At 42.1% G+C, this 23,230-nt stretch overlaps 1 protein-coding gene across 1 annotated transcript; it reads left to right on the top strand.

Annotated features, from left to right (window-relative positions):
* Positions 1-40: 40 nt before the first annotated feature.
* GPALPP1 (GPALPP motifs containing 1) lies at positions 41-22,632 on the top strand. Its single transcript, XM_068425346.1, is given in 10 exon segments — positions 41-224; positions 6,823-6,964; positions 7,976-8,071; positions 12,050-12,158; positions 18,604-18,738; positions 18,975-18,992; positions 18,994-19,042; positions 19,045-19,139; positions 19,547-19,639; positions 21,612-22,632. Coding segments are annotated over 10 exon segments (1,041 nt in total). The 5' UTR covers positions 41-139; the 3' UTR covers positions 21,831-22,632.
* Positions 22,633-23,230: the final 598 nt, after the last annotated feature.

Genomic DNA, 23,230 nt, shown 5'->3' on the forward strand with positions numbered 1-23,230 from the left:
AGCGGGCGTAACGTCATCCGGCAGCGCCGGAAGTGCGGCGGCGGAGGGGCGGGGAAGTAGAGTGAACTGAGAGAGAGAGAGGGGCCGGGCTGCGGCCCGCCGAGCGCGAGTTCCTGGCGCGCATGCGCCTGTCGACACCATGGCGCGCGAGCTCATCGGTCCCGCGCTGCCGCCCGGCTTCCCTCGCAGCGCCGAGGCGGACCCGGATGAGGACTTCAGCCAGGGTAAGGAGCGAGGGGCGCCCCGCCCCGGGTACCGGCTGCGGCTCCGGGCCGTCCGCCTGCCCCCCCGCTGAGCGCGCGCGGCAGGGCCGGGGGAGAGGGGGGAGAGGAGGCGCCCCCCCCCGTTTCCTCGTTCCTCAGTAGGAGGCGAGCGCGGCCCCGCGGGGCCCCGGCGTGTGCGGGGGCCGGAACGGGCGTGTGGGGGCGGAGCGCGGCCACCCCTGCGGCGGGTGTTTCACCGCCCGGTGTGGGGCGTCGGTGAGGCGGAACTTCCCGGGTGGTTTTTATAGTGACTGCTTCAGGAAAAAAAACGGCGTGCGATGGGATCCTGCGGGTGTGGAACAGCCTGAAACTTGTTTGGGAAAAATACCGCGTTGATGTATGAGAAGCGGCTGAGAGAACTGGGGTTGTTTAGTCTGGAGAAAAGGAGGCTCAGGGGAGACCTTATCGCTGTCTACAACTACCTGAAAGGAGGGTGTAGTGAGGCGGGTGTTGGTCTGTTCTCCCAAGTAACAAGTGATAGGATGAGAGCAAACGGTCTCAAGTTGTGCCAGGGGAGGTTTAGATTGGATATCAGGAAAAATTTCTTCACTGAAAGGGTTATCAAGCAGTGGAACAGGCTACCCAGGGAAGTGATTGAGTCACCATCCCTGAAGGTGTTTAAAAGATGAGTAGATGTGGTGCTTAGGGACATGGTTTAGTGGTGTCAGTGCCATGTTAATGGTTGGACTCCATGATCTTAAAGGCCCTTTCCAACCAAAACGATTCTATGATTTATTATTTTCCTGCTCAAGTCCCACACACGCTTTAGAACCCTCTGTTCTGTGGTAGCTCTGATCATGAAGTTGGTGGGCAGAGAAAAAACACGGTGGTTGGGGCTTTGCAGCATGCTTTCTTTTGTCAAACCAAAACACTTTGTGAAACTGTGGTTTTTCAGTCAGCTTCCCTTGGGACACAGAGCTGACAGGCTATCATGGGGGCTGTGGTGCCTCACCTGCCAGGGTCTCATCAGCAGTGGGGTCTCTCTGAGACCAGCCAGCTGCCAGGCTGGCTCTTCTGCCGCAGAGCTCAGTTTCCCCCACTTAAACTCTTACATGTTCCCTATCAGTAATATCTCTGGAAGTAGCAGTTTGAGTGTTAGTACTCCCTGGTTCAAGTCACTAGTATATATAATATATTCAATTTCTGGCAGTGTTTCAGTGATCATTCGGTTATTCCGAACAAAGCAGCTCTGATGGGAAGGGTTTGCTGTGCTCCTCTGCGCTTCTTGTTTTTTAATCCAGAAGAGGGAGTAATAGGAAGAGAAAGCAAAGATGCTGCCTTAGCTGACACCATAGCAACATCAAGCTCCGGGTCCTAGCTTGGCTTTACACTGAAGTCCTGACTACTTGCTTGTTTGAGCTGATGTAGCCTTTCCTATGCATATTTGTGTTGACTTTCTATCAACATACTGGTACATGTTGCAGGTATTTATATTGTGTATGAATCCACTGAACAAAATAAGTTAAACTTCTCATTAGGTCATGATTTCGTGATACAAAGTGTTTTGCCAGTATCTAGTCTAGGTTAGTCAGCCCAGTTTGTCCACTTTTTGTCCCAGTGTACATCAGCTCCATAGTAGTACAGTTACACTGGCAGATGTGCTTGGGCATTTCTGTGTGAAGTGGATGAAGGAATTTATTTGCCTATACAAAAAAAAAATCCCCCAAACCTCAACTATTGGGGGGTTGTTTATTTGGTTTTATAGCTTTTGTAAACTTTTCCTGACTTACAACAGCTTGGCACAACAACTAAGTGTACCTGCTCAACACAAGCCATACTGATGCAGTGCAGAGGAGAAAGAGAGAGTGTTTGTTGTACAGAAGTACAGCTCCAGCTGGAGCCCTGTTCCTGGAGGTTCTGAGTGACAAAATTGTGTGGTAAGGCTGCCACAAGCATCTTCTGTGCTGTAACACTTGCTGGGTCTTGAGACAGAATGGGCCTAGAAGTTGTTCTGTGACTATTCCCTTGTGTATTCTAGCTATTTTAAGAGATACTTCACCTTTTAAAGCTGAACAGCTTTTCCCATATGTTTTCTTTCCTTCTGGTCTCACTGATATTTGAGCTGCTCTTTGCTTTTCTTTAGGAACACTTGTTTTTTTATTCTACTTTCATAGTTTCTGCCTCCCAACAACAACGAAGTAGGACTTTGAGCAGCCATTCTGAGAATTCTGTCAAAAAGGTTTCATTCAGAACTATGATATAAGAGAACAGACTATTTCAGTTGGAAGGGACCTACAACGATCATCTAGTCCCACTGCCTGACCAATTCAGGGCTGACCAAAAGTTAAAAGCCTGCTGTTAAGGGCATTGTCCAAATGCCTCTTAAACACTGACAGGCTTGGGGCATCGACCACCTCTCTAGGAAGCCTGTTCCAGGGTTTGACCACCCTCTCGGTAAAGAAATGCTTCCTAATGTCCAGTCTAAACCTCCCCTGGTGCAGCTCTGTACCATTCCCACGTGTCCTATCACTGGATACCAGGGAGAAGAGATCAGCATCTCCCTCTCCACCTCCCCTCCTCAGGAAGCTGTAGAGAGCAATGAGGTTGCCCTTCAGCCTCCTTTTCTCCAGACTAGACAAGCCCGAAGTCCTGAGCTGCTCCTCACAGGACATTCCTTCCAGCCCTTTCACTGGCTTTGTTGCCCTCCTCTGGATGCATTCAAGGACCTTCACATCCTTCTTAAATTGTGGGGCCCAAAACCACACACAGGGTTCAAAGTGGGGCCACACCAACACTGAACACAGCGGGATCATCACCTCTTTTGACCGGCTGGTCATGCTGTGTTTGACGCAACTCAGGATTCAGTTTGCCCTCTTGGCTGCCAGATAAGCATTTGTCTTCTGTCTGCAATATGACATTGCCGTGCTAGATGTAGTGAAAAAAACAAATGTCTGTTGATCCATTCTGAGATTTGCATTTCTTTCCTCGGGATATGCATAACATAGAATCACAGAATGGTTTGGGTTGGAAGGGGCCTTTAAAGATCACCTAGATCCAACCTCTGACATAACAGCTCTGTTAATACTTGTAACTTTTAGCATGCGAATTCTTGCCTCTTTTTTTTTTTTTTACTGAAGAAAAACTGAAGATGTAATTGTAGCTTGTGTAATCACATTGATGTTAACATGTGTTTCGCATTGCGAAATGTGAGCAGAGTTAAAAGCTTGGTTGTTCATTTCCTTGTGCATCCCTGCCTCGGAAGATAAGGGAGTAACTAAGGTGAAGTGCCAGTTGCAGCTCTGCCTGTAGGTCAATGTGGGGGGAGCTGAAACGGACTTTGCCAGGAGATACCCATGTCCACTGGTGTCAGAGAACTGATGCTACTCAAGCCCTGCAACCCTTAATCAGGACCAGGATGGGAGCAAACAGTAGTTGAACAGACTCAAAAGCTCATCCCTGGTAAATCCTTTACCTTTCCTTCTTCAGCTTGTCACTGTTCCACCCATGGGACACACTCATCTCCCTATTCTTCATCTCATGATGATTCTTCAAAGCTGGCCTAAATGTGCTCCTGCCAGAAGAATCATACTTCCTTTGGCTCATTCATCCCTGCCTCTGTGCTGTCCTTGTACCAGCAGGAGAAAAATGCTAGGGAACGGACAAAAATAACCCGAGATGCGGAAGGGGGTTTTGTCTATTTCTGCATCAAGGCCACATTTGTTAAAGTACAGATGTGTTGATGTGACGTGTCGGAGTTGATCTATCAGGGTTGCTGAAGGTGAAAGGCCCCTCTCCTGTCTGTCCTTGAGAGGTTCGCAGTGCCTATCTGATGGTGTGGTAGATTGCTTAGAATCACCAAATACAGCAGACATTAACCTAGCAAAAACAAAAGAAAAAGTAGTTTTTCATTTGGTTTATGAATTGAATTGACTTCATTTTCAGGCGAATAGTCACCAGAGGCAGCTCAATGGAGAGGGCAAGTCAGAGCAACGGCAGTAGGATAGCCACTTCTAGCAACTGTGAAACATTCACTTCAGTGTGACTTGAGATCTATCCTTGGCTCTGTTTCTCTCTTCTCTATCCCAAGATTTTGTTCTCACACTCTTATCCCGCTGTCTTGCTCTGAGTTTTTCGGAGTTCTGGTTACTTCCTCACTTTCCTGTTGCTCTACCATTGCTGCATCCATTTCTCTTCCTCACCTTATTGGTTTTAGTTTCCTGACACTCTGAGCTCTCCTCTGTTCCTCCTTTGATCTGTATCTTTCCACTTTTTCCTGGCTTTCAGGGAATTTCATTCACAGACTTCTCATTAGATCTTGGTCTCCCTCCTTACCCTTTCTTTGCTCCCAGAATCTATGCTTAGGAATTCCCATTCCTTCCTCTCTACTCTTTCCTGCCGCTCCCCACCCCGATCCATAGCTCTGTCCCCACCTGTGCTGGTTATTAGTCTCCGTCAGTACCATGACCATATTAATTTTTAATTCGCATTCTCCCAAGTCTCTCCACCACTTCTTTCACCATGTCCAATGACTTTTCCTTCCCCAGGCTTTAAACACGATTTTCCTGTCATGAACCTGTCTCTGTCTCTGTTTTGTTTTTGATTGTCCTGCTCAGGCTGCAGTTTCACAAACAGTTCTTTCAGGGCAGTGCTGTGTTTTGCACTGTTATTTTTGTGCCTCTTTAAGTTCCCTGACCCAGTTTATTGCATAGCCCACGCAAACAGTTGTACCAGCGTAATGGAGAGGAGTTGGGATAGAAAGCATGTATGTTAGCCCTGATGTTGGACAGCATGTCAGTGGGAGCAGTCTTCTTCCTTAAATAGTTCTGGATTTACTAGTTCTTTCCAGCTCACAAAGCTGCTCCCAATTTCTCTCCTCCTCTGCAGTATCAGACTCATCAAACCGCATCTCACTTTGCTCCTTTCACTCCAAGTCCTTTCTCTTACCTGTCTGCATTCAGAGCAAATGAAGCTCTGCTTTCATCATATCAGGGCACCAGGTGGCTGGAGAAAGCTGTTGCGTGGGTTTTGTCTGGTTTTTAAGTGCTTTTTATCCAGTGGTGCTTATCATCCCAAAATGGGAGGCTTCTTGATAGCAGTCTTTATTCCTGTTGATCATTCATCTGTTGGTTCCCTCTCATCTTGAACTTACTTTACCTTTATAGGCTGGCGTGTTGTGGTTTTTTCCTTCTTAGTGCTGAAATGCATTTGTATGTCCTGGTTAAAACCTTTCCCGTTAAAACAGAAAACAAAATAAGTGGCAGATCTGTCTGGATGCTTTGTAACTAGTAGACTGTCCTTGTTCTGTGCCTTGTGCTAAAGAGGAGTAAAAGCTTTATGAAGTTCCCTTGAAGGACTCAATTTCTGCCTACTCTTTGTCAGCTAACAATGCAACCATAATCTGTATCGGGTTTTATTTTGCACCATCAAAAGGTTGTCGTTCTTTACCTGGAGATGTAATTTCCTGGTACCCTTCATTTATGTGTTTTATTGCACCTCATCTTTTCATCTAATCCTTGACTATTCATAAAGCTAACAATGTCTTTTCCCCACCAAGACATCTTTCTGTCCTGTCAGTCTTGGACTCAGTGCTTGAAATATTAAAAGGAGGAATGGTGTCTGTGTTTCAGGATTCTAAATCATCAGTAGGATCAAATCTCCGTTGTATCGGATGGCTGTTCGTGCTGTGTGTGTATGCGCTGCCCTGGATCTGGGAACGCCTCTTCTCTTGGGACCAGTGCTGGTCTTTGCTTACTCCAGCTGGCTCTGTGTTGATTGAGCCTGTGAGGGTACCTGTGTTAAGTGTCTCATTTGGGGGGCATTTGCTGTTAGGGTCAGTGGCTAAGCTGTTTCTGGATCCAGTGTGCATGGTACTCTATCCAAATAAGGTTATAAACTGCTGTGCCTGCTGGTGGGGACAGTGCCAGAAACAGCTCAGGCCTGTTAGCAGTGCTAGGGTCTCTATTTTTCCTTTGCTGGGGTATCCCCCACTCCTCATTACTCCAGAGGGTGAAGGGTTGACCAGAGCATGAGAGCTCCATCCACTGCCCTGCCCTTCTGACAGCAACGATTCTTTGAAGTCTGAATGCCTAAATTACCCTTTTTTTCAGCAGACTACTTAAGTCTGTGCCTACTCTTCATGCTTAGCTGAACTGGGAATAACCTTAATCATTAAACCATTCCTAAAGCAGGCTGGCAATTAAATTCCACTAATCTGTGGTCTCCCATCCTGTGTATGTACAAATGATGTGATTCTTCACTAGTAAGCTTCAAATGCTTTAAGTTGGTAGTTTCTTTTAAATATACCAGTTTATACGATGGGCATTTGAAATTGGTTGTTAGATGAAACAGGGCTTTCTAGTCCTGTTCCAGAACACACTCATTAGTCCTGTTCCAGAAGATACTAATTTAATTTGGGGAGGGGGGGTGTGTGTGGTTTGTTGAAATATGGTGCTGAAAACAGTAACTTCTAGAAGTTTGTTTAGATACCTTCTCTAAATGCTAGACAGAGCAATGATTGAATAAACTTAATTCCAGGTAGAGATGTGTTTTGGGAATACCAAGATAGATCATACTTATTAAACATTTCAAACGAGTATCCCAAATAACTCTGGATGTTCAGTTGCAGGACCAGCACTGCCTCCAGGCTATAAAAGCAGCTGTAGCTCAGAAACTGCTGACAGTGATGACGACTCAGAATCTGTTCCTCTACCCAAAGACGCAAACAGAGATTCTGAAGAGGAGACAGGAGATCCAGCACCCAAGTGAGTATGTTCTTAGGTTATTTGTATATTTACATTGTATTGCAAATGAAATGTGTCTGCATAAATTATGAGAAAGGGACAGTGGTATATAAATAAAAAGGTAAACCCTGTACTTGTGTACTTGTTCTGCACATTCTTTGCAGTCAAGAATGTTCAACTGACCTGTTTGACACCCTGCGGTGGAATTAAGTTATTCAGGGCAATCAGATCTCTGTATTTACATGTTTTATTTTAGTTTTGCAATTAAAGTAATGAAATCCTTAATGTTTTGCTTGTTTATACTAAGGACAGACACCACTTAACATGTATGTAAGTATTTGGTGCTTGAGTTTTGCCCTGTTTCTGGTATACTACCTCTCATTGAGAGGTCATAAGAACTATTTATGGGCATGAATTTATGCATTCAATTAAGTCAATTCTAATGGAAAAAAAAAACCAAACTGTTTAGCAAGTAACAGGAGTCTGCACATACTCTGATTTGGTGGGGTTGATTACTCACAATTGCTATGTTAAGAACTTGTGTGTGTTTGTGCTAGGCCTTGTATAAGGGACTAGAAGGGCATTGTGCCATTTTAATGAGTGTTAGAGTAATTATTACTCGCTTTTTTCTTGTTGTCTTATTCAACAGTTTTTCAGTTCATTAGAACTGAACTGGGAAAAATACTAGTCAAAATGCAGACAGTGTATAAAAATGGAGAAAGAAGTGTGCCGAATTTAAAATTACTTTGTGACTAGAAAATGATATTTCAACATTGTACTACTCTTCTTTCCACAGCAAAAGCATTCTTAATGTTTTTTTAAATGTCAGAGCATTTTTGGAGTGAAGCTTATGCTCCCAATTTTTTAATTGCTTCAAATTATTTTGGATCCTTTTGCACTGTTTCCTTGGTAACAGCAGGATATTTAGTACATAAGACTGAAATAATTTTATGTATTTTTTTTCCTTTTTAAAATGTAGATAATTGCTATGCCTGTCAAGGTAATTATTAAGTGAAATCTTTGTATTTGCAGAAAGCCAAAAAGAATTCAGGAAGACGATGATGATGATGGCTTTTTTGGGCCTGCTCTTCCTCCTGGTTTTAAAAAAGAGGATGATTCTCCAGAGAGGTAATTATGGAATTATATTCAGACTCTTTTCCTTAAAACACAATTATTTTACATAAAATATTTTGTAGCACTATTACAGAACACTTCAATTGTGCACTTCAGATTCAGATGATTAGAATTGCTTCCTCTACATTCTGAGAACAGGAACAGCACTCCCTTGAAACAGAACACATGGTCACCCTAGTCCTGGTTGGAAGGTTGGAGAGAAGAAGAAAAAATGGGATTTGTCTTGAGTTATATTTTGAATGTCAAATTTTTACCGTTTCTTATGATGGGTCTCAGTGCAGACAAAACAAATTACAGGTACAAGGACCCGTAGTTCTGTAGTTCATTCTGGGCTGTGAGGGAGTAGAGCAGTTAGCTTTTGTGTGGTGCAATACAATGCACATTATTGGAATTGTTGTTTGCAAATGCACCAAGGATTGTTGTTTATGTGTCTCCAGGTAGACAACTAATCTGAACAGTGTAGGTTTCTAGAAGGCAAGCTGTCAGGTCTAAGCAAAAAAGCATTATTTATAGCCTCTATCAGGAAACTTTCCATTTGAATGCATGCAATTAAAAAATACTTTCCAAAAAAAACCCTATGAATTTCCTATGCAGAACTTAACCGTGTCTCACAGCCTTCTAGTCTTTACATCAATCTGTACACTTCCTTCTATAATTTGAAATGATAATCCGTAGTGAAATTGGTACTTCCAGGGGGACACTTATTGATGAAAGGTACAAGAGTCCCTTGATCACTGTTATCTTCCTCAGAGCAATAGGGAGCTGGTAGATAAAATAAATTAATACCTACCTGTCAGGTATGAGTTTTCAGTTCTAGGAAAGTGACTCAATTTGTTGTTGAGTTGTGTATGTAGTATACCGTCTCAAAGGAAATTTCAAAGTTGAAATTTTTTTTAGTTTGGATAAATTTTTATGATGTTGGCAGTGGTTAGGAAAACAAGAATTTATGTAACTAAGGTTATTTGGAAGTATCCTCTTCGTATCTGTTTGCTTACGCTTTGCTGTAATTGGCAAACTCTTGTAATTGTGGGTATCGTGCTCAGTGGGCTAGTTTGGTGCTTTAATGGTCCAAGAGTAACTAATATTTTTTCTTTTTCATGCATTTCGTATGCACACTATGTTATTTCAATTACAAAATTTAGGAAGTCACTAAAAATTATGTGATCTCTAATAAAGCAACTAAATACTTGTAGCTATTAATATCAGCAGAGGTAGCCTTCTCGCTTTCTTGATTTTTTGACGTGAATACTCCTGTGGGAAAATGTTATGTCAAAGTGTGCAAAGGAAAAGAGGAAGAAAAGAGGCAGCTTGTCTTGTGAAAGTTAGACACATGAGCAGTAATACAGGTGGTCACCCATCATATAATCTTAGTCTTTTATATATTCACACAACTTGTATTTCTACTTAGCAGTTTACTTCCAAAATGCTGGATAACTTGCATTTACATTCAGAGAGCAAGAGTCTGCTCTGTGTCTGTGAGTATGAGAGATCAAAGCAGTAAAAGGCACTTGCTAGTCTGGGTTTTTTTTTTTGTCCTAGCTCACCATACAACTGCTCCTAGCAGACACTGAGAAAGCAGATTGAGCAGAGCTGTTTTGCACCCAGCCTGATTCCCTGAACAGGTGGGAAAGGTGTGATGTGTGGGAAGAGCCTTGTCTGTCTTCCACCCCCATACACCTGGCAGTCTAGTTGTGCTGTAAGCTGTGCAGGGTGTAGACACAATGCTGTTAACTGTCTCCCCACTGCATTGCCCCTAGCCTTAAGCAGATTGCCAGCTGATGATCTAGCCATGAATAATTGAAACAAATGCAGGCTATTTGTTTCAATGTATGGACATACTGTTTATTAGCTCTGCGTGAATTCTTTTAGAAAAGCTTTTGTTCTATTATATCTTTTCCAAACTTGTCAAAGCAACATATTCATGATTTGGAGCAGCTCATGTGGCAATTTACAGCTTGTTAAAAATTGTTTGAATCATTCCAGCATTATATATATATATATATATATATATGAACAGATTTCCTTCAACTTTGGAAAGGATATTGCTGTTTATGAATGTTAGACAGAAGTGCAGCACTCATAAATATTCCCTAAGTATTCACACATCAAGGTAAAGAGCGAAGGTTATCTTAAAAATATCTTATGTCGTACATCAGAATGCTGAAATGCCTGTCTTGAAACATGCATTAGCAAGGACTCCAAGTCCAACAACAGGAAAGTATTCTTTGCCATATATGAAATCTAATATTACTTAAATGAAAGCTTAATTCATTATAAGTTTGGGGTGTTTTTTTGAACGTGTATAGACAGGTACCGAAGTTGCCAATTTAGTTTGATTCACTTCACCAGTTCAGAGAGCCTTTGGACATCCAGGAAACTGTCAAAATCACGTTGGCCGTGTGCTGCTGGAGAATGAGCCAGGGTTATTCATGTGGGAAAAAAAAAAAAAGGCGTAGAAATGGAAAGCGTGGGAGGGATGAATATGGGAACCATTTTTCTATTCCTTGGAAGAGCCTTTGACCTGTGACAGAAGCAAGACAGAGTATTTGAGATGTGTTCTTTTTCACAAGTTGTGCAGATACAGCCCACAGCATCGATGTTCTTACATATTCTAGTAGAAAGCTTTTTTTATCGTTTGGTTTAACTGTCTCTCCATGCAAAATAAAGGTACTTATATACTAAAATAAAAGATTGTTTTGGCCGTATCTGTATAGGTTTAAATTCAATCTCTTTATATTGGGAATTTGAAATATGGTCTTAACAAGAAAGCAGTCAGAAAGGAACAGAGGAAAATAAAAACTGGTTCTTTTTTTGCAGCAGCAGCATCTAGGTGGGGGTGGAACTTCAAATGTAACCCAGAGCTCTTGCCTGGGTTTGAAACCTCACCAGTGCCCTTGTCCTGGCCTGAACTCACATTTATTGCTTGTGTCTGTCTGTCTGCGGTTGGCTTTCTGGCAGGACTTTCTGCTTTTTATTTCCCCTCTTCAAATCCTGACAATAATATCACTAGAGCAGTGCTGTACTGATTAGATTATGCGGAATTTAGTAGAAGACCATAATTAGCATAATTCAATTCATGTTGTGTTACGTTTGATTGCCCTGAAGCTCAGAAACTGAAGATCCTAATAAACAAAGTCTTTGCTGATAGTTTGTGAGGATACTGTCACTTGGATATTTCTTCAGGTGATAATTGTTTGGGTTTTTAATTAGCTTTTATTAGCTTTAAAGAATACGATGGTGGATTATTAAGAGGAACTCTCATGCAAAAGTCTTCAGTACCACAAGCACAGTTTGTAGTATGCTTTGAACTGGTTTCACCATGGAAAAGAGATTCCCACCTTTCTGTGTTCCTGGAGACAATTGAATTATACTGCTTGCGGAGCTGCTGTGTAAAACCAAACCAATGAAGTTACCTGGGATGGCAAAACTTTTCTTCTCTCATCCCCACTCCAAGGGAAAATAAACTTAAAATCAGAGCAGTTTGCTGATTCTGTTTATTGAAGGACAGTGAAGCTGTGGTGCAAGGCAAGAATGAACAAAATTGGCTTTGTTGCTATAGAAAGAGTAGCATATATTTACCTCCCACCTTTCATTGCTCTTGAATCTGGTGAAGGAAGCTAGAGAAGAAAAAAAGTGGATTTCCTTGACTGCGTGCTGCAGCTTTCCTTGTTTTCTTGCATCCCAGCTATCTTCAGAGATCCTCACAGAAAACGGAGAAACTCTTCTTATTCAGTTATTTCTATGGTGTGCTCATAGGGGGCACTGTTGGCATGGGGAGGAAGGAGAATCACTCTTATCATCAACATTTGATTTTTATGTTTGTGTTAATATACTACATGTTTTTCCTGCAGCAAACAGTGGAAGGCTGTCATTTCATGTACTGTCCATGTTGGTTGTGTTACTTCCTTTTTTTTTTTTTTCCCCCTCAACTGAAAAACAAGTTTTTCTTTTTTTTTTCCCGCCCCCCTCAAGGCCCATTATAGGTCCTGCGTTACCACCTGGCTTTAGGAAACCTTCACAGGACACCGGGAATAGCAGATGTTTCATAGGACCGCCTGTTCCATCAGAATTCCGTACCCAGGTTTGTGAAAACAGAAGCCTTTTGTTTTACTACAAGCTATCTGAAGTGCTTAAACAAGTAGGAGCGTGAAAGAGTCTACTAGACTTACTTTTCAGCATGACAGTTTAATTTTAGACCACAAAGTGTCTGGCATATTTTTGCCTGAGTCAAATACTGAAGCATATATAACCCTTAAAAAAGAAAAAGGCTGGTCTGGTTTGTTGTGATTGTGTTGTTAGATGGATGATGCACTCACTGAACACAAGAGATCTAGGCATCCTAAACTGCAGTCACAGTAATTCTTCCTAATGTTTTTCCATTCTTTCTTTTGATGTGATGTCCTTCACAAGTGAACACCTTGGCAAAGTTCAGTTTTTTAAAGACATTAAAGAAGTAATGCAACCTGTTAGAATGAAAATATTTACCTGTAATTCAAGCTTTTACTCCTTTGCTGATGGGGGAGCAAAATGATTGAATATTTCACATATCTTCACCTCCTTAAAAATGTTTATTAGTGGATGTGTTAAATAAATTTATCCAAAAGAATGCAATCAAGACAAGGCTTGAATGCAAATAGTGACACTACAGTGTCACTACTTGTTCTTACCAATAGCAAGATGATACCTGTAACTGGGAGTAAAGAAGAGCAGGACAGTGACACTGACACAAATTTTTTGGTTCGTGTTTTTTGACTGTTCTCATCAGGTTAGGTAAAAACTAGGTAGAATTCCTATAGTCTAATCCCTAGCTGCAAAATAATGCATGTACTACTAAAGAACATTCAGGAATAAGATGCATGATAACATATAGCTAGAAGTGTGGGGAAGATTCAGCTCCCTAAACGTGGGCTTCTAGTACCATTCTGAAGATCTGAATCGCCTGCAGTGGGCTGGCAGATAGGAAGTAGCACCTTAGAGAAGCTTGCATCCTTCTTGGGCAGCACCTCTTAAGCCAGGCAGGATACCCTAAGACATCAAAAATGGTGCTGGATACCAGTGTTTAGGCAATTGAATCTCTCTGATGCTATGATAAACTAAATATTAATTCATTGTGAGAATTAAGTTATTTTGTTTATTTCTCAAATACTTAGATTTTTAAGTTTAACTCCCAGGCACTATGGGACATGCTAGATGTGCCAGAAAGGAATGAGGCAAAGGCTGCTCTGGGACTTCACTTTTTTGATTAGCAGTTGTGAAGTACATCATTCTCCAGCCTCCTACAGAGAGTGTTGTCATAATCCTTCACGAAGAATGATTGTCTGACATTTTTAAGATACTCATCATCTTATAACTCCAAATACCGATTAAGCAATTTATCATAATGTCAAATCTCTTGAGGTAGGGATGTCAAAACTGGTCTGCTTATATATTTTACAAACAAAAAAGTCTCTTTTCTCCTAAACAGATCTTCTAGTATCAGCTTTGTTACAGCTATTACAGAACTTAGCTTGTTTTATTTTTTTCTCTTCCTAATAGTACTCTATTTTTTTTTTTACATTTGAATATGATGGGTAATTTTTTTTTATTTTGTTTTAATTTATTTCCTTATTTTGTATTCTAGTACATCTTTAGAGGCAGCTTAGTCCATACTGACTCTTCTCTTTGTATTGATTTCCCCTTCAAACTGGAAAGCAGTATATTTTAATGTTTGTTTAATTTCATCTTGTTTGAGGCAGGTGGTAATGGAGTGAATTGAACTTAAGACTAATGAGAAAGGAAATAAGACATGCTTCTTCAATTAAAACTCAGCATGGAATTTGTCTTTCGTCCTCAACTACTTTACAATACAATTTACTATGAAAGTCTTACATCTTTGCATTTTTTGATTGTACAAAGAGAGAGGGAGGTGTTTTGCTACCTTGGTTTCTCAGGATGGTTATTCCTCTTCCCCACCAACTCCTTCTTTGGAAAAAAAAGGGCGAGAATGCAGTCACCTCATTCTTCAAAAGTTGAAGCAATAGCTCAATGGTAGATAATTAGTGAAAGCTTGACTATGGAAATGTTTTTGAGAAAAATGACAAGAGAAATTGGTGTTACCACCTTGCATTGATGGATGATTATAAATGACCAGCTATTTCTCACCCTCCTCAGTCTTTCACATCCATTTCATGCAACTGATCTTACAGACGTTAAATTTGCTGAGCCTCTTCTTGCACTTTGTGGTCCACAGCCATACGTAACTGTGTCTCTTGCTACGTGAAGCTTGCCTTCCCTGCTGTTCATACCTTTGCTGACTCCTAAAGGCAGACAGGGCCAACTGGCTTGGTTAGCTTGGAGCAGTGTCATTAAAGCATGCCAGTTTCTGTAGCAAATGGCACACAGAGGACTGAAGTGGCTTATTTCACACCTGCTGTCTTCCTTAGCCCAAATCCCTCTACAGCAGTGGGATGCCAGCTATGAGCAGCCTGAAGTATTAGGCTTGAACTCAGTGTAGCAGGATACCTTTCCTGCTCTCCTCTTCCTTTCACTCGTCCTCCATTCCACATGCTCCTATTAGATGACCCTTCTAGTGAGGTTCTGTACTCTGTTCTTGTGTTCTCCACTGGGTCACCTCTGCCTCGGGAGCCTTATTTTACATAGAAGGCTCCTGATACTGTTTTTGCACTGCTCATCACTCTTGAGCCCTTGTCTTCTCTGTTGGTGTCGTATCTTGGTTCTAGGATGTCCACCTGGTAGCCGAAGTTTGGCATGACAAAAACAAGCCATTCACCCCCACCTTCTTCATCCTCCACTTGAAACTTCTTTGCCATCAACTTATATTCTCAAGTAATGCTCTGTGTTTCCTGAGTATACAGCCTTGTCATCATCATACTCCCATTGCCTTATTGCCCACGTTCAGACTGTAGCTAAATCTTTTCACTTTTGTAGATATCGGGCACCTTAACTTTGCTTGTAGGGCACTGTGGCATCACCATTTTCTGCCTAGTTCTGCCTCCGTCCACATCTGTACCATTTTAACTTGGAGGGACCTGTGAGCTTTCTGTAAAACCCATGGCATTCACAAAAATTCTTAACATCTAGTCCCTTTCAAATTTAGTTTTTTGAGCAGTTCTCCAAATAAGTGCTTAGAATGCAATGTTAAAAGGGATAGAAGAAGCGAATGACAGAACCAAGAGATTAGACTGGCAGGTACTATAGTCCCAGGGGTGTAGAACCATGCATGCCCCTGTACCCTAGCTTGCATGTTAGTCTTTCTAGCATCCTTACAGAATCTGAGCTTGAGATGCTTCTCCTTGCAGCGCGAAAATTGCGATCCTTAGGACAGAGACGCATCCAAATTTTGCTAGTGATGATAAAGCCCAAAGTATCGAAGATGTACGCTTGTGAGTTTCAAATTTATCTATGGCCACAGAGGCTATGTGGCTACATGCAGTAGCTCCTGCTACTTTAGCAGGACTTTGTGTATTGCCACTGTGTTTACTAGCAGTTTTGCCTCAGACAAGAGATGATGCTTTTGGAAGCGTGGAGACTAAGTATCCTTGTTGAAGTGCTAGAACAGGTCTAACCTGGAGTTGTAATCCAGGTTTTTGTTGTCTAACTGGCAGATGCATTGCATTAGGTTTATAGGAAGGTTATGATGTGGTTGCCATCACAGAAATGTGGTGGGATGACTCTCATGACTGGAGTGCAACTGTGGATGGCTATAAGCTCTTTAAGAGGGACAGGCGAAGCAGGAGAGGCGGTGGGGTAGCGCTGTATGTTAGGGAGTGCTTGGACTGTGTGGAAATTGAGGAAGATGGTGAGGATGACAAGGTTGAATGTTTATGGGTGAAGATCAGGGGGAAGGTTGGCAGGGCGGACATTACGGTGGGAGTCTGTTATAGACCACCCAACCAGGATGAGCAGGCGGACGAGGCGCTTTACAAGTGGCTGTCAGAAACCGCCCGGTCGCCGGCCCTTGTACTTGTGGGCGACTTCAACTTGCCAGATGTCTGCTGGAAATACAACATGGCAGAGAGGAAGCAATCCAGGAGATTCCTCGAATGTGTGGAGGACAACTTCCTCATGCAAGTGGTAAATGAGCCCACTAGAGGAGGGGCCCTGCTTGACCTGTTGTTTGTGAACAGAGAAGGACTAGTGGGAGATGTGAGGGTCGGTGGCCGTCTTGGGAGTATCAACCATGAAATGTTAGAGTTTTCGATAGTGGGGGAAGTAAGGAGGGGCAAGAGCAGAACTTCTGCCCTAGATTTCCGGCGGGCTGACTTTAGCCTGTTTAAGAGGCTGGTGGACCGAGTCCCTTGGGAGTCGGTCCTGAAGGGCAAAGGAGTCCAGGAAGGCTGGACATGCTTCAAAAGGGAATTGCTAAATATTCAGGAACAGGCTGTCCCGGTGTGTAGGAAGACAAGCCGTCGGGGAAAAAGACCAGCCTGGTTAAACAGGGAACTTAGACTAGAACTTAAGGAAAAAAAGAGAACCTATTTGCTCTGGAAGAAGAGTCGGGTAACTTGGGAGGTCTATAGGGACGTGGCCAGGTCATGTAGGGAGAAGATTAGAAGGGCCAAAGCTCAATTAGAGCTTGATTTGGCTGCTACAGTCAAAGACAACAAAAAAAGCTTTTACAAATACATCAACAGCAAAAGGAGGGTCGAGGAGAGCCTCCACCACTTGCTGAATGAGGAGGGTAGTGTAGTGTCAGGGGATGAGGAAAAGGCAGAGGTGCTCAATGACGCCTTTGTCTCGGTCTTTAATGTCAAGACCGGTTGTCCTCAGGAGACTCGGCCCCCAGAGCCTGAAGTTAGGGACGGGGGGCTGTGTGAACCTCCCGTAATCCAGGAGGAGACGGTTAGTGACCTGCTGTGCCAGTTGGACACCCACAAGGCTATGGGCCCAGATGGGATTCACCCCAGAGTAATGAAGGAACTGGCAAATGAACTTGCCAAACCACTCTCTATTATCTACTGGCAGTCCTGGTTAACTGGAGAAGTTCCATCTGACTGGAAATTAGCAAACGTAATGCCCATCTACAAGAAGGGTCGGAAGGACGATCCAGGGAACTATAGGCCTGTCAGCCTGACCTCGGTGCCAGGCAAGGTGATGGAACAGATCATCCTGAGTGCCATTACACGGCACATGCAGGACAATCAGGGCATCGGGGCCAGCCAACATGGATTCATGAAAGGTAGGTCCTGCTTGACCAACCTGGTCTCCTTCTATGACCAAGTGACCCGCTTAGTAGATGAGGGCAGGGCTGTGGATGTCGTCTATCTAGACTTCAGTAAGGCATTCGACACTGTCTCCCACAGCATCCTCCTGGACAAACTGGCTGCCCGGGGCTTGGATGGGTGGACTCTTCAATGGGTTAAAAACTGGCTGGATGGCCGAGCCCAGAGATTGGTGGTGAATGGGGCAAAGTCCAACTGGCGGCCGGTCACTAGCGGTGTTCCCCAGGGCTCAGTTCTGGGGCCGGTGCTGTTCAATATCTTTATAGATGATCTAGCCGTAGGGATTGAGTGCACCCTCAGTAAATTTGCAGATGACACCAAGCTGGGTGGGAGTGTCGATCTGCTGGAGGGTAGGAAGGCCCTACAGAGGGATCTGGACAGGTTAGATAGATGGGCCGAGACCAACGGCATGAGGTTCAACGAGAACAAGTGCCAGGTCTTACACTTCAACCACAACAACCCCATGCAGCTCTACAGGCTGGGGGAAGAGTGGTTAGAAAGCGGCCCAGTGGAAAGAGACCTGGGGGTGCTGATCGACAGCCGGCTAAACATGAGCCAGCAGTGTGCCCAGGTGGCCAAGAAGGCCAATGGCATCCTGGCCTCTATTAGGAATAGTGTAGCCAGCCAGTCTAGGGAAGTGATCGTCCCTCTGTACTCGGCACTGGTGAGGCCGCATCTTGATTCCTGTGTCCAGTTCTGGGCCCCGCACTTCAAGAAAGATGTCGAGGTGTTGGAGCGAGTCCAGAGGAGGGCGACCAAGCTGGTGAAGGGTCTGGAGGGTCTGACCTACGAGGAACGGCTGAGGGAGCTGGGGTTGTTTAGCCTGGAGAAGAGGAGGCTCAGAGGTGACCTTATTGCAGTCTACAACTACCTGAAGGGAGGTTGTAGTGGAGTGGGAGTCGGCCTCTTCTCCCGGGCAACTAGTGATAGGACAAGAGGACATAGCCTCAGGCTTCGCCAGGGGAGGTTCAGGTTGGGCATTAGGAAGATTTCTTTTCAGAAAGGGTTATTAGCCATTGGAATGGGCTGCCCAGGGAGGTGGTGGAGTCACCATCTCTGGATGTGTTTAAGAAAAGACTGAACATGGCACTTAGTGCCACGGTCTAGTTGACAGGGTGGTGCCAGGGCAACGGTTGGACTCGATGATCCCTGAGGTCTTTTCCAACCTGGCTGATTCTGTGATTCTGTGATATGCTCTTCTAGACAAAATCATTCTAATTGTATGAAGCTAAAGTGTTTCTTGATGGTCTTAGCACTATGGCTGACAGAAATGTTTTGGGTTTGGTGTTTTTTTTTTTTTGGAAGGTCACAGATAGTAGTGAGGAAGAAGACAATCTTATAGGCCCAATGCCTGCTAAAGGACCAGTGGAGTCTGATGTGTCTAAAGAATTTGAACGCAGAGCTCAGAGAATGAAGGAAAAACTTACTTCAGCAGACAGTGTAAGTTGGATTTCTTAATTTCTAATATTTTGTTGCTGGAGTGTATTTGTGTTTTTCTTTGCCTATTTCTGTGTGAACCCAGTTGCAGTTCTGCTGGGGATGCTAAGTGTTTGCAACTGTTAAGACAAAAAAAAATCCATTATTTCTGCTGGAAGCTAAAGAGATTCAGACAGCAATTTTTGGTTATCTGCTTTTTTAATCCCTCACCACCACCCCCCAATATTTCTTTTGTAAAGCATGAACCTAAGAAAGTTTACCAGGGAATCATGGATGACAGAGCTTCCACCTGAATTGAAGAGCTTTGGATTGGCCCAAGAACATTCAAGAGAAGGGCTGATGATAAATCAGGCGATAGATCTATTTGGACAGATACGCCAGCTGACAGAGAGAGAAAAGCCAAGGTGAGCATGCAGGCAGTATGTATGTTGTTGATATGCTGTGAAAACAAAGTACAGTTACCCTGAGCTGTTCAGTGATTTTTTTTTTTCCCAGATTTTTCTTTGTTATCAAAACTTATTAATTCAGGCTTAAAGGTAAAGGCAAGCAAATAATGATTTTAAGTAACAGTGATACTCATTTATTCCCTCTCCCTTCTGCAATAGTCAGGTACTCTGTATCAGCTCATTGAATTTCCAGTTACAGTGTGTCCAGTTTCTTCTTTTATCAAGCTGAGCAAAAAATATCTGGTGGCCTCTATCATGGCCTCTACTCTTCAGATTTAATTCAAGTAAATATAGATTTCTGTGCTTTTTACTTCAGAAATTCTGATTACTATAGTGTGTGATTTGCTTCTACTCAATCAGGAAAGAGAAGAGGCAAAAAGTCAACCAGTAAGGATAATGAAGAAATTGTATTATCTGGGAGAGACAAGAGACTTGTTGAGCAGGTGGCTTCATACAATGTAAGTGTAATAGCAAAATACTTCCTCTTCCTGCATTTCCTTTAATTCTTCATTCTTTTCTGCTGGTTCTCATTTCTAGTGCTGCTGGTTTCCATGGTGATGCCACTACAGTCTTCCCTTTTAGTGCCCACACCTAGTGCTGTTTAAGTCATTAGAACATTTGCCATTGAATTCAACAAGAGCAGGGTTGGGTCCTCAAGCCGCTGCTGAAAACAGTGTGACAGAATTGGGGTTTGTGTATATTGTCTCTTTTTTAGGTGGTGTTTTCCTTAAAACACAACCTTAATTCAAATATTAGCTTGTTTCTCCAAATTACCAAATCCCAAGAATAAAACGGTAGTAAAAATTTAACTTTTAGGGCAAAATATGCATTAACCCAAAAGAAGCTTGATGGGCTAAGCAGATCAATGTATTAATTACACTGTGTAATTAATTAAATTAACTGCTCATTACAACAGCATTATTACATGAACTTTTCCTCAGTCTCTGCAGAAGCAAGTAATTTTCACAGACAGATGTTGATTACTAGAAATCTGAACTCCATGTCAAATTCCCTCTCGCTTTTCTGTCTGCCAACCCTGTCCACTGGAGTCTATGGACTATTGCCTGCCTTACAGCTCTTCGTTCCAGCTCTTCCCTGATATATGGCCTGAAGTCTTATGGAAGTCAGTCTGGTCTCTTGAGAGTATAATTAACTTGAGAATCACAGCCTTGGCTTATATTACATGATTGAAGTTTATCTGGCACTTTCAATAATTTATTTGTAGTTCATTAAATCACATGTCCCTCTTGACTTAGAGGCTTGGAAAATTCAGAGCTATTACCTTACTGTCTTAAATTTCTTCTGCATTGTCTGTTTCGACTGTCCGTTATGAACATAGAATAATTTTCATGTAAACTAAGAGTTTTGCTTTGTACACTGGCCAGAATAAAACATATAGGCCTTTACTGTTTCTAATGTTAACAGAGTTCTCTCAACAAAAAAAAAAAAAAATTGAAGAAGGCATCTTGTTAAGAACAATGTTTCTTGGGTTGTTTTGTTGTTTATTTTTTTTAAATCAGCTCTTTTCTGATTTTCAGGTGTTCTTTTTTTCTTTAAACTTTTTTTCCTCTATTCTTCCTATTTCTTTCTCCACTGACCTTTATCAAGGATACTTTCACAGAAAAGGAGCTTTAATTCTTGAAATAGTTTCTTACAGTTAATTCTTTCAATGCTGATGCCATATACATTCTCTGGTGCAATTCTGTCAACATTGATGCAGTTAAACATGAATAAGTATTTGTCCGTTTCCGTTTCCATGAGAATCATTTCTTACATCACATATGAATTATTATTTGTATGTGTGATGAGTAAGTGTTTGCACAGGGAGTGAAGGGAATGAACCACTCAGAATAAAGGTCTTGTGCTCCTAGACATATGAAAACAGAGCTGCTCGTCTTTTGCTCTGATGAGAGAATTAGTTTGGACTGGTCTTTTGGCTGGTTTGTAATGATTTGAGAAGCTGAGAAATTGACTACTTAGGGATACACAAATACACTTCATCTGACTAAAAGAGGGGCCACATAATCTTGTGAGAACTAATCCTGCTCCCCTGTGAAATCAGCAAAAGCTTTATGTTTGTATTTAGGCTGGATCATGCCCTTTATTAAACACAACTAACATCCTTGACTTGGCAAAACAACATGCTTAGCTCAAGCCTCTGACTTTGTCTTGTGGGCTTAAAACAGATGATTCAAATACTGAAAAGTTAAGAGTACTTATTCAAACACGAGAGTGCATGAGAGTAAGATCTAAGGCTATCTAGTTGCCTCCAGCAGTGACCAAAACCAGACGCTTAGGGGAAGTGTACAAGCTGTCGTCTTTTTCTGGAATTTTTACCCTTCCTAATTCCAATCTTTCTATTTGGATTTTATGTACACTGCTAATATTTTGTCATACTTTATTTCCTCTTCATTCTTCCCATTTTTCCAGGAGTCAAAGAGGTCAGAATCTCTCATGGACATACATCAGAAAAAGCTAAAGAGCAAAGCGTCTGAAGAAAAGAACAAACCTCAAGAAAGAAGGCCATTTGACCGAGACCAGGATCTCAAAGTCAATCGATTTGACGAAGCACAAAAGAAAGCTCTTCTAAGAAAATCCAGAGATCTGAATACTAAATTTGAGCACAGTAAAGGCAATATGTTTTTATAACATAAAAGCATGAAGCTTTTTGAAGTGAAGTCAATTAAACTTTGAATACTTAATTTTTAAAGTATTTGCTGTAAATATTTGTATGCAAAATAAATATCCTGATGTTTAACTATTTTTCCTTCTCTGTAAATACTCTGTTAGGGAGGATCATCTGTACTAAAACTAAACGGGTAAAGGAAAGTCCTGGTATAAGAAAAGATAATGTAAATTTGTTGCATTAAAACATTGATACATAGGGGTGTTTTGTTGTTGTTAGCAGAAAAATAATAAATTAAAATAGGTATTATTTTAAGGAGCTCTAGATTTGATCTTGCAATGGAGTTGGCAGTTTCCCCATTTCTGCTGCCATGCTTGAGAGATTCTTGCTGAGCCTGACCTGAAGGCCATGGAAAAATCCCCTTTAGACTCATGGGCAGGACATTGCTTGACTGGAGTTCCTGCTGGGGCGGATAGCAGCTTTTATGTCGGCCCAGTGCTTTTATTTCTATGATTCTGTGTCTGTACATAAATACAGGTTTATATGTGTGCAGTATAATTTCCGTACTATAGCAGGAAGAGCTAGTGGTAACAGAAGTAATAAAACCTCAAGATTTGCAGATTTAATTAGAACATGGTAGTATACAAGAAGAGAAAATGTAATTTGAGCTTCAATTTGCAGAGCTTATCAGAAAATCTTATCTTTTTTAAGCAAATACAATGTGAAACCCAAACCAAAATAAAGCTTATTTTGTCAGTTAATTTGCAGAGCAGAACAGCTCTTTGGTATCAAAATGGAAATAAATCTGACATTTTAAAAAACCTACATCCGTGCTTAGAGTTCTTTAGCTCTTTTGTGTGTGTGTGGAGCAGCTGAAGGGAGAGTTGTGTTACTTAAAATTGGACTTGTATTTTCATCCTTTTTTTTCTCGAGTAATGTTTGGGATCCTTTTTGAGGAGTTACTGAAAGTGTCTAAATATGAGCAACATTTTATACGTGAGACCATGGCACCTTGTTTGGAAGTGTGACACATTTTGTGTATTAGAAACTATGGGGTTCACTGTAATTTCAAAGAAGTCTACTGTGACAGACGGTGTCTGGGTTGGTTCATGTTAACGGAGCAGTGACCCGAGAAGCCGCAGAAACGAATGGCTAAAAACTTGGTGTTATTTTATTGTACGTGTGCGTGAGCCCAAGGCACAGCCTCCACGTGCTAAGAAGTCTTGGGAGAATTTTCAATATCACAAAATGTATGCTTATGTACAATATATTTCAATATATTTAGATACTGCTTTTTTTTTTTAATAGGCTATTTTGTCATCTGAAAAATCTGCTACCTTCAGGAGGAAGAGGGACTAGTTTTGTATTGTGTTGGGTTTTCCTTTAATCAGTTGAGTTTCTGAGCATTTTTGTTTTGAGGCGA

Source organism: Nyctibius grandis, chromosome 2, assembly GCF_013368605.1.
Source record: "Nyctibius grandis isolate bNycGra1 chromosome 2, bNycGra1.pri, whole genome shotgun sequence".
NCBI classification, from domain to species: domain Eukaryota; kingdom Metazoa; phylum Chordata; class Aves; order Nyctibiiformes; family Nyctibiidae; genus Nyctibius; species Nyctibius grandis.